Source organism: Triturus cristatus, chromosome 12 (assembly GCF_964204655.1).
Source record: "Triturus cristatus chromosome 12, aTriCri1.1, whole genome shotgun sequence".
Classification (NCBI taxonomy): Eukaryota; Metazoa; Chordata; class Amphibia; order Caudata; family Salamandridae; genus Triturus; species Triturus cristatus.
The window spans coordinates 851,312,188-851,324,987 of record NC_140595.1 but is presented as its reverse complement, the minus strand read 5'-3'; the positions used below and the strand labels follow the sequence as shown (position 1 = coordinate 851,324,987).

General features: G+C 44.8%; 1 protein-coding gene across 1 annotated transcript in view; it reads left to right on the top strand.

Moving 5' to 3' along the window:
- The first annotated feature begins 669 nt into the window (after positions 1-669).
- Positions 670-12,800, top strand: part of LOC146783078 (olfactory receptor 11A1-like) — a 35,392-nt gene continuing 23,261 nt past the window's right edge. The window contains exon 1 of the mRNA XM_085637276.1: positions 670-750. Coding sequence (XP_085493402.1) covers positions 670-750 — 81 coding nt within the window. The remainder of the gene's footprint in view (positions 751-12,800) is intronic.

The window sequence follows — 12,800 nt, the reverse complement described above, 5'->3', positions numbered from 1 at the left end:
ACACCATGACATCTAAAACCTTGAAAGCTCAGACAGTCCCTGCGGCCTGGAGGCCTCACTGGTCCTACGTTTGGAGCCTGGAGTGGGATGCGGAGGTGCTGTGGAGTTGATGAGCTGTGGCGGTAGACAGTCAGGCGTGGCAATCATCCCCTTACCTGGTGGTGAAGTCTGGCAGGGCGCACGGAGACACGTTGCTGACCTGTGTGAGAAGACCGACTTCCGCCCCTTGGAGCTGTGAATGGTAGAGGCGCTCCTGCGCACCAACGTAGGGAGGTCAGCATCGCATACAACGATCCACCACTACACCGGGATGCGCGGAGGGGATTACCAACAGTGGACGGCGCCTCTCTGCATCACAGGCCGGATGAATTTGTGCTTGTGGGAGGAAGCGCTGCAACTTCATGCCTAAGGGGGCCCTGCTGCATTACCTGCATCGGGAGGTTCCCCAGCAGACTTGGCAGCGACTGCTGTACCCAGGCTTGTGAAATTCACACCTGGCTGAGGCTCCTGCTGGCTGAGCCACAGATTTGGAGAGAGTGCAGCTGATTGCACCATGGTGTCAATGGCCAGGTAAGGAGATGGTGGGACGCATAGCAGAGGAGGGCTGGGGATCAAGTCGCCCAGGCATAGCACCTGGTGTGAAGAACCCCCAGTGGCGGCTCATCCACAATGACGAAAGAGCATCACCCCACTGCTTTGAAGCAGACTCAAGAGAGCAGGAGCAATGAAGACACAGGACCCGGCCTTGAGGTAAGATATCTTTCATTTAAATATTTACAACACCCGCTCACACACGCACCCCGCGTCCCCACCCCATCCAGTGTCCTTTCCAGCGTTTCCTACCTCCCAGCTGTCCAGCACTTCTCTATGGCGGGCGCTCTGTGCCCATGCCCAGTGGCCGAACCACTGGTGTGCCAAAGGTATATATGATGTTACAACGCATACCATTACATCACATTCCATTACAATGCATTCTAATACTATGCATATTGCAACAGTAGAGAAAGTGCTGGATAGCGGAGATGAAAAAATTACTATTCCCTCTTCAGTGAGCTCAACCCTAAAACTAACCCTTGCACCCCAAAACACACCCTGAACCCTAAAATTCACATTTGACTCCCCAAAACACACCCTAAAATTCATATTTGACCTGAGAAAACATACCACAAATTTCATTTCTGACCCCCGAAACCCATACCCACCCTAAAACTTAAAAAAACACCATTACTAACCTCACAATGCGTTGGAATGGAATACAATGTAAAGGGACCTGTGTTGTTGTAGTTGCGTTGTAAAGGCCTTACAATGTAATGCCTGCATTGTAAAGGATGTCTCCAATGCCAAAGGCAAGCCATAGGCAAGACTGTCTGCATCCATCTGCCCCTGGAGCTCACTCAGCACCAAGGCTCCTTCCTCTCTGACAGGCCACTGCTACAACACCAACACGCTCCTCACCATCAACCCTGGACGCCACATCGCCTGCCAGGACCAACTTCTGCTCCGGACCGGACATAGCCATCACTGGCGGCTACTAAATCACCTGCAAGGACTTCCCCGACCCTCTAGGAGGAGACATTGCCATCACCTACAGAAGCACACTCCGACTGACCATGCACTCTAATGACCCAACGATGACCATCGAACACCTCAACTTCCAGATCCGGACCAACCCCAACCCCATCCTCTGCGGCACCCCCATCTGCAGGTCCCCTGGGCCATGGACCCCAATCTCTGATACCATTGTAGACCTCATCGCACCCCAGGCTCTCCCATCCACTGATGACATCCTACTTGGTGAAATCTACTTCCACCTGGACAACCCCAGTGACCAGAACACCACCTCTTCCTGGGGAAGCTCGCCAACATCAGACTCAAGCAGCTAGTCACCGCAGTAAGCCACATAGCAGGACACTCGGTGGAGCACGGATCCTCCTTCCAGCAGGAACTTCAACAACAGCCACGCCACCAGACTCTCCTGAACCAACCATCATTGTATACATTACGTTTTCATCAGGCCCACCGTACACCACCACCATCATCGCCCCCCTTGCAGCTGGATCAAGGCCACCAAAGAACTTCTCATCAACTCCCTCAGCTCCACCACTCCACCAACTCATACAGGCTATAACACCACAGCACACAACCACCACTGATGGATCTCTAACTGTGCCGACACCCTGGAACCCCTCAAGAAAAGAACAGGCAAAATCTAGCACCATGTTGCGCCATATTTGCAAAGTGATGCATGTAGGCATATGCATTACCTTGTGAAAGCCCTGTGCCACATCATACCTGCATCAGGTATGATGTATGCAGGGTGTGCGTTTCCATGCAACAAGGCCTCATAGGACTGGCACAGTGAAATCCATCAGTATCTTACGCCTGCCTGATGGCAGGTGTAAGGGTGACGCAGTGCCACATGGATAGGCTGGCCCCATGCATTGCTGGAGTTGCATCATGCTTGTGACACAACTGCAGCAATGCATGACTTTAGTGCAGACAGATATGTCAGGGTTCCAGACGTATCTGTCATTACTTGCATCATGGAGCGCTGTCCAGTGAATACAGCGCATCATTGGTGTCGCAACGAGGGCGTAGTGTAAAGTGTTGGAATGCTGTCTTGTCACAGTGCTGCAACACATTTCATGGCTGAGGCCCAGGAATGCTCACTATCTTGTTGATGGTGTGCATTCCCTCCCTGTAGTTGTATCGCAGGACAGCGCACCAACATTGCTTGCAGCGCTGTCCAGCAGAAAAACCTGCTGAAACGAGGCCCCAAGTGTTACTTCCATTTTTAAGACCAGCTATTTTCGCGTCTTAAAAAACTGCCTCTAAATGCAGTTAGAGGCAGTTTTTTGGGTCCTCCTACATTCAAAAATTCCCTTGTAAATATCGAGGAGTGGGGTTAGTGGCGTTTTGGCATGGGAATGCCTCCCTTGCATGTAACTGTCATTAACAGAAATGGCAATTTTTTCTATGGATGTTTTTGCCAGAAAACTGCTGATAACAGATGTTAGCGACAGCTTGCACAAATGGCGAAGAAAATGTTGCCGCCGAACTATCGGAAAAGTGCTGCTAAGGCGGCGTTAATTCCTTGTACATATGTCCCTTAGATTGCAGAAAGATTAAATTTAATATTCCCACTCCAATAACTGCAAAAGTAGAGAAAGTGTTGGATTGCGGAGGGATAAAATGTACTATTCCCACTCCAGTCAGTACAACAGTAGGGAAAGTGATACATTGCAGAGGGGTACAATTTACTATTCCCACTCACTGAATGTAACAGTAGAGAAAGTGTTGGATAGTGAAGGGATAAAATTGACTATGCCCACTCAGTCAGTATTATAGTAGGGAAAGTGTTTGATTGCGAGGGGTAAACATTACTATTTCGACTTCAGTGAGTGCAACAGTAGGGAAAGTGTTGGATAGCGGAGGGGTAACATTTACTATTACCACTCCAGTCAGTACAATATATCTTCAACAAAATAAAAATATTTTCAAAACATAGTAAATAAAAATATATAAATATTTTGAAAAATGAAATAAAAATATATTTAATATATTTTTTTTTTAAACATTATAAAGTTAAATACGCAAATACCTACAAATATTATTATAAATAAAATACAAAAATAATTCTCATACAAATGTACTACCAAAAACATTAATTAATAAATACTTTTAGTTTAGTTCGTCCCACCTAATAACACCACAAAACTCACAAACTACACCTAAAAACTATTTACACTATTAATATAAATATCCATCGACAAATTAATTTTAATTAATTAAATATTCATTAATAAATAATTATAATGCATGCACTTTCCACAATACACACAACACACAACACAATTAATTATTAAATTAGGAAATATTATTATTTAAACAAAAATATTAATTGCTTAAAATCGATTTACTTTCCACCCCATATCCCTACGAAACCCACACACCACCTCTAAAATGTATTAAACAAATAGATATTTACACAATTAACATAATTAATTATCAATTAAACAAATATTATTCATTAAAATGAATTAACTCTTTATAATCCCCATAATGTGTACCTAAAGCACACGTTACTGACCTTCAGTAACAATATATCTGTAAGAAACATTAGTTAGTTATAGATTCCTTACCTTAGAATTACCCCCAGGCGTCCGACTGGATCAAGAACGTTTTTTTGTCAGCAGTACCTCTGCGCGTCGGAAGGTGGCGTCGGTCGGCTCCGCGTGCGTCGTCGGCGTCGTGGTTGCCGGGATGACGTTGCGGCAGCTACTTAGACTCTGCCCTCCCACGCTGACGTCAGTTCTGTACATGACTTGTCGCGCCAGAAACGCAGAGCCATGCAAGACACTGACCATTCGTACACAAAACTAGGGCCCTGAAAGGATGTCCTTAACCCTAGAAATCAGTTTGCAGAATGGGGAGGATGGGTGGGATGATAAGGAATCTATAACTAACTAATGTTTGTTAAAGATCTATCGTTACCAAAGGTAGGTAACTTATGCATCTGAAAGAAACACGTTACTTATAGATTCCTGACCTTGGAATATTACCCCAACAATACCAGCTCCGGTGGTGGGTCTGCGAACCAAGATTACACCAGAAAGTCCTGGAGAACAGAACGGCCAAAGAAGCCGTCTCTCCGTACTTGGCTGTCCAGGCAGTAGTGTTTGGTGAACGTGTGCAGCGATGTCCACGTGGCTGCCTGACAGATGTCAGTCAGTGGCCCTCCTCTTCCCAAGGCAGTAGTGGCTGCCGTCACCATGGGGGAGTGAGCGCATAGCCCCAGTGGAGGCTCCTTTTTAGCTAGAGAGTAACAAGCCCTAATACCCAAAACGACCAATCGAGAAATAGTGTATTTGTGTACGGCCCGACCCTTCTTTACACACATATAGCCAACAAAAAGTTGATCATCCACCCGGAACTGTTTTGTGCGAGCTAGATAGAAGGAGAGCGCATGTTTTGGGTCCAGACGGTAGAGCCTCTCTTCGTCCTATGAAGGATGCAGAGGTGGAAAGAAGGTGGGCAAAGTAATGGTCTGCTCGATGTGGAAGGCCGTGACCACCTTAGGAAGAAAGGATGGACGGTTCCGGAGAACCTCCTTGTCTGGGTGAACAGACAGGAAAGGAGGCTTTGAGGAAAGAGCCTGGAGCTTCTAGCAGAAGTGATCGCTACAAGTAAATCAGTCTTAAGAGTAAAGAGACGTAAAGGACAGTTATGAAGTGGCTCAAAGGGAGTGCACATTAAGTAAGTTAGTATAAGATTCAAGTCCCACTGAGGCATAACGAAAGGAATTGGAGGAAAGAGATGCGTCAAGATTTTCACGAAATGGGTAACTACCAGGGACTTGAAAAGAGAAGGCTGATCTGGCAGCCGAAGGAAGGCAGAGATGGCTGAAAGGTAGCCCCTGATAGTGCCCAGAGCAGAGCCCTGCTGGGCCAAGGAAAGAAGGAAAAAGAGGACTTCAGAGAGAGGGGCAGAAAGGGGATCCACAGCCTTTGCTGAGCACCATGCCACAGATTTGTTCCACCTGCTGGCGTATACCGTCTTAGTGGAGGGACGCCTGGCTGTCAAGATTACTTCACAGACTTGGGGAGGCAGGTCGAAAAACGTCAACTGCCAGCACTCAATCTCCACCCAAGGGGGTGGAGACTGGACAGGTTCCGGTGGAGAACCGTCCCCTGCTGCTGCAACAGAGGATCCTCCCGAAGAGGCAGTCAGATCGGAAGATTGATGGCCATGTTGAGCTGCTCAGGATACCAGACTCTTCGTGCCCAATTCGGACCCACAAGAATGACTTGGGCCCGGTGGCGCCTGATCTTCTACATTACCATAGGGATACGGACCCTACACACGCGTGTACGGACCGTATCACTATGGCTTACGCCTACGGCAACACTACCATAGTGATACGGACCCTACACACGTGTGTATGGACCGTATCTCTATGGCGTACGCCTACGGCAACACTACCATAGTGATACGGACCCTACATACGCGTGTACAGACCGTATCACTTTGGAGTACGCCTACGGCTACCCTACCATAGTGATACGGACCCTACACACGCCCTCAGAGCGTGTGTATGGTGCGTTTCACACCTTACACTGGTGACAGGCGGCACACAGAAAGGAATGGAGCTGTCATACTTGCCCAAGCCTGGACATCAAGTCATTGTCAGTGCAGTCCTTCATGTCTCAGGCCTAGGTATGTCAGGCTGTGATGTGGCACATATCTCCTCATGTTTGCACCCAATAGATGTGTGATGAGCTGTGTACACATGTCATGTGTGATGGTGCACTATGTGCCACACATCCCCTTCACACATTTTAGATGTGTGCATGTAGTACAGACTTGTCGAGCACTGCATCACTGGCATGGCACAGTCACCAACACCCGCAACTGTCCCCTGATGCCAGGTACACGGATAATTACACCTGACATGTAACTACCGGCGTGGCACGATGTGACTATGTCATGTGTGTGTCATGTGCTCCCCTGAGCTTGCTGTTGGTGTTCTGTCAAATGCATCTGCAGTTGCTGCATCCAACATGTGTCTATGTGTAGATGGGCATGGCACACAATTACGCACACCAGGCCACATGTGGAATCAGACGTAACGTGTGTATGTATGCATCGAACATGGACTTGCGAGACGAGGACATATCTGCGTAGTCTCAATGTATGTGTGATCAGTCTTGACATGCACCTCTTCATGGCAAGGTGTGTGGTCTGTCCTTTTTCTATGAAATGTGACCTGTGCATCTAGTGTTCCGCAACCTGTCTGTATGCACGGGATCTGCAGTTAATTAAGCAGGCCTGAGTCTCCAAACAGAGTATCCGTGGGTATGCTGTAGATGGCAATGACAGAGCACCAGCCAAACTCCTGCCAATCTTCCCTGGTCACCTCTCCAAGCCAAAAGAACAAGCATCACATTGTGGTCCCAGGTAGTCCATCCTCCCCTCTCATGTAGAGAAGTCTATACACGATGGGTTCAAACACCCCACTCGGGAGAATGGGAATAACTCCTCTCTAGACCAAGCAATTCTAGCTACAGTGTTGACTTGGGCAGCGTGGCTAGCGCTAGTCGCATTCCGATCGTGGATGGGCGCAGACGGGCTTGCCTTTGGCGCGCCTTTGGCGTGCCATCGGTGCGCCCGGTGCGCACGTCCACTGCGCGTTCGTTTGAGCATGGCACTTATACACCAGCAAAGGCCCTGCTCTCCTGAATTTGCTAACAATAGAGCTAACTTTTCTTCAATCTAATCAGAGCAACTGATGAAGAACTTTTTTAGTAAATCTTGCACGTCTTGACCTTATACCATTCCACGAAGAATCTACCACAGAAGGTTCAGATTTAAGCAACCTTAACAGTCAATTAGGTAAATAATAACCAGCCCTTCATCTGAAGTCAAAGAAAGCAGCAACAAAGATTCAAATTTGTGCTATCGCCTGCACTTATTAAAATTACCACATTCAAAAGGTACATTTCCATCACCTTTCAAATATGCCCAAATCACTGTCCTTCTCAAGAAACCAATCCTTAACCCCAGCAAGCTACAAACCCGCACCTCGGTCAGAAGCTATTCATTCAGCTGTCACATATCTGCCTCCCTCCCACATCTCCAACCAAAGTTTATTGTACTCTTTTCATTCTGGACTCCACCTAAACACAACACTGAGATGACAACACTTCAGATACTTGATGTCACACTTAGAATTATGGTTGAAGGTTATAACTGTCTAAGGATCGTGTTGGATCTCACAGTGGTGTTTGGCATCATCATTCTTCAAGCATCGTTTTGTATTCTATCATCCAGAAAGGGCTTTGTTTGAAATATCCTAGAGGGTTCTGTGTCTTTCTCTGTGCAATGTTCTAATTTGTGAAAATGTGATGTGGTGTCCCGCCTGGATTGTTTCTCTAACCCTTTCTATTGAAATCTTTGTACAGCTGCATGCAGAGGATCTGTAACTATAATGGAGATTCTCCAGTCTAGCTACCTTATCCAAGCTGTACTATGAACAGCTATGGGCAATCCCCTGAGTCCCTAGAGCCAGGTATGGGAGGCTCAATATTCACCCTTCACCATGGGTGGAATAAGCTTAGGGTGCTGCACTCTGATGTTCAGTGCTCTGTGCTCTGCTGGTGAACAACACAAAAATATGGAGCCCTTCAGTGAACTCACAAATTGTTGACTCAGGTGAATACCTCAGAATGTTAAGTTCACTGGTGGAAAACAAAGTGTAGAATAAAACACATCACACAATTTTGTGGGATGCTGACCCCCCCATTTGAGATGACAGTGGATCCTGAGATGATGCCTGACCCAGTCATCTGGTATGCATAATGTCCAGCCATTATGGCTCTGTGTGGTCAAGTGCAAATGGTTTGTTAAGGGAAGAAGGGAGTCTACAAAGAAATACATCACAAATAATGACAAACTGTAAAACATGAGTAAAGAAGCAATTACTAAATGTACTATATTTGCAATGAAGCTACATGTAATAATGTTCAAAATAATTTTGAATCCTAACCGTAATTATTGCTTAGGGACTTGGGAATTGTTGTTCTCTTAGGAGCTTTGGTGTGAAGTCTTAAAAGCAGCTCCCACTGTGCAAGAGCTCAAGGAACCCCTGCTGCTGTGCTCAACACATGAAGAGAGCTCCCCCGCTGCAGACGCTGCTCACAGGGAGTACTCACAATGACTACAGTTGTTCTCCTAGGAGCTGTGCTGTGATGTCTTACAAGCAGCTCCCACAGTGCAAGAGCTCAAGGAACCCCTGCATCTGGGCTCACCACATGAAGAGAGCTCCCCCTCTTCAGATTCTACTCAAAGTGAGTACTCACAATGACTGCAGTGATGAAGAACCCTCCAGGTAAAGGGCAGTCTTACTGGTGTGAAAGGCACTGTGTGTAGGTATTCATTTTTGGGAGATCTACATTTGCAACAGCGCTTGTTCGATAATATGTTTTAAAATTGACCAGCACATATATGAGTTCTACAATATCAACTACCAGCATGTCCTCAAGTCTTTTTAACAAATAATCATGAAGAGTAGCAAGTCACCTTGCTCCACTTTGTGACAGGAAAAGTGCAGGCATGCACTGTACTTAACAATATTCTGTGCATTCCTGTCATTTCCCAGCGCTGGCACCCAATGTGCTGCCTAGTGGCAATGCAGGCACCCCTGCACCTTCCTGCACACAATAATCCTCTGAGGCATGTTCCTTGTTCTATGTGACACATAGTAGGAGATTTTAACAAGAAGAAATAAAGATAGTTGTCCGTATTACGCCCTCCTAGAAAAGTGCATCTTTTTGGTGCATTCCCAGGTTTACCACTTCTTATAAATCTGGCCATGAATAAAAAAAACATGGATATTGGGTGGAAATACTCCACCCAAGGAACCCCTCCCTGTGGCTCAGTAATGCAATGCAGCAATTTGTACTGAATTGTGTTACTCTAGATTTATCAAGCCACTCAGAGACATGCACGGTGGCCTTGACATGGCTTTAAAAAACTCAATAAGGTTTTGAGTGGTGAAAGGGCAATGCAAAACCCAGATAAATATGGCTCGATGTTGTCAGGTCATGGGTTACTATACCAGTGTAAATTTTAACACACTTGAGAAAGTGTGGGGGCGGGAATCTCCGAAAGGTCACTACAATGTAGTAATTGTGTAGCGTTCAAAACAACATGTAAGTCAAACTTAAGAACAGCGTCGCTCTAGCACCCCGTTGGCACTCCTACATAAATATGCTCCTATATTTATGATAAGGGCAGGGAACGTCCTGTGTCTGGAGCAAAGATGCAACATACATGATTATCCACAATCACATACATTTGTGAACATTGATAAATATTCTGCACCCTTGCCTCCTTCAAACCCATCTAAAACTAGCACTGACAGTGTCAATGGTACAGACCTTATATAATCCTCATTTTTACGTCAACGTTAAGGGTGCAGAACAGAAAAAGGTCAGGTAAGTGGATTACCAAAACAAATTTTCTATTTACACAATTGCAGATTCCTCAGTAACTTCCATGATTGGTGTCATAAAATATCAGAAAGCTGCACTAACCATCGGTAGAAATGTAGAATGCCTGGGCTCCTGATTTTCAAAGCTTTGTTTGTGGATCAGAAGCTTTGTAGCCGGCTACCTGGCCCAGACGTGTATTAGAGTGATAGATTATTAAACATTGTCCAGATCTGAGGATTGTGGCTGCAGTGTACATCAGAGCTGTGCATGTTTGTCATTCACCACAAAAGACTTTATGAGTGGGCAGAGCCTGTGAAAAAGCCCATTTTTTTTATATAGGTTTGTGGAAAATTCAAATAACTTCATCAGCGGAAATTACGCAGAATTCCAGGACAATACAATGAAATCTCACATGAAGCAATAGAAGGGAGATACAGTTTTGGGGGTGACACATAATTAATGTAACCTCCTCCTGCCTGCCCCTGTTTCCTCATCATCCTTTCCATTTTACATGCATTTCCAACAACTGTTTGATTGACTTCCAGTCTAGTTTCCTCTCCCATGTCCTTTAATTTTATATCTATTTTCCCTCCTTGTCAGGTTTTTTTTGTATTGCCTACCAACCCCTCCAACTCCTACAATCACATCAAGGCAGCATGTCCCAGACAACCACCAACTTCCTAAAGACTAAACACGCATGTGTACACATCATCTGACACAGAATTTTTGATGAGAAGGAGGTTGCGGCACTGAATTTTAAGAGCTGCACCTCCCCCCCTCAGATTAGTGGCAAGCGGCAGTCCCTGCATCTGGTACTGTTTGGCACAGTGGATACTCCACTGGGGTAAGTCCAGCTCACCATGCACCACCACACTGCCACCACCTGCACACAATAGGCTGTCATGCAACGGTGGACAGGGTTTATTGAAAGGGCAATACCTGTTCGACTAGCTGGGAAGAGAGGTAGCAATGTTTAATCTTTTTTACTTTAATTTTGATTACTTAGGCTGGAGAAATTGCATAGCTTGTAAGTATAAATGAAATATCCATATATATTGTGAGCCATATTTATGAGTCCAGTTCTGTCACACTTGCACCACACAACGTAGCGCATGTGCGATGCAACTCAAAAACGAGATTTATGAAGACACGCCTGGCCATGAGTGGCTCCATAAAACTCGGAAGGCACTAAATGTGTTTGGCGTAAGTGTTCCCACACAACTCCCATCGATTTTGAACTGTTAAATCTGGGAATGAGCCAAAATGCTAAGCCTTCCCAGAGACACCGTGACAAGGAAATATCATATTTACTCATTACTTTCTCTCTCTAGGTGTGCAGCACACATACACAGAAGAAAATATGCCTCTCTGGATTGTTTCTGTGCAGGAAGGTGCTCCTGTCTAGAAGAAAACAACACAGACACCCTTTCACCATGGTGCAAGAGTCCCTGTGTTGGCACTAGGCAGCCAAGCCAGATCGAGCACAGGGACAACGGCGGGCACACACTGTATTCTTTTAAATACAGCACATTTCTGCACTTTCCCAGTCATTCAGCACAGCAAGATGACTTGCTGCACTGCATGACTGTCCCATAAACATGCCCCTATGTATTTCAAAATTATGCAGAATTTATTTGCATTTGTAGTTCTGCAGAATAGGCAGAGGATTTATTTATAAAGAGAGTATACATAATTAGTATCTATGCCAGGTGACTCCAACCAGTTGATCATTAGCTACCCGTAGCTGGTTGACACCTCCAGAGTAGCTCACACCTTTAAGGTTGTTTTAAAAAAAAGCACAGGGTCACATTTTTCTTAAAAACTTAAGGGAACTGTGTTTATTTTACATTATTATATTCAGGCTGCAGATAGCAGGGCCAGATAATGAGCCGTGCTGGAGTCGGATTTATTACCCAAGCCCGGGCACAGAGGTGAAGATCTGATACACTGACTTATTTAGCTCTTTAGTACTTACTTTTCAACTAAATATTGGAGCATAATAACTGAATTATGTTTCTGAATGCTTTTAAATGGGAGAAAATGAAAAGTTACCTTAATGATTAAGTTAACTATTCTTTGTAATTCCTCCCATTTCAAAGTGTTGCATTTACTAACAGCAGGCATCTTGCTCCCAGTAACCAGTAGACACATTGACACATTTATAACTGAAAAATAAAGTCCCTTTTTTAAGTGGTAGAAAGTTAATTTGAAGAAAAATATTTCTATCTTGATGTTTTTCTCCACTTTCAATTAAGCCAAAGACATCTTAATATTTTATTAAACATGTTCCTTCACTTTGTCTACGGGCCACTGGTGTTTGTAAATGTGACACTTGGAAATGGGATTGCTTTATATTATGAGCTTTATGGAATCCATATCAACTTAAAGTTAACTCTAAAGTTTAATTCTCTCCCATTTCAAAGTGTTGCCTTTACACACAGCAGATATGTTGCTCACATTGACTGGTAGACACGGTGCCATATTTATAAGTGAAACATACAGCCATTGATTTAAGTATGAGAAAATTAAAGTGCAGAAAAATGTTCCATATCATGAACATTTCTGCAGAAAATTTTCTAGACTTCAAATTTCTCCCATTTTAAAAAAATGGTTCTATGTTTGTATTATACCTGCAATTGTGATACATACGACAAAAGGTATTCCAGTGCACAAGTACATAGAACATAGAATATCAGTAAACTATGCATATTTATCCCATTCATACACACACATGTTTATACATCCCCAAAGACCACAGTCCCTGACACGCATGGCAGTCTTGTCATGGTGCCCTAGTTAAAGTATTTT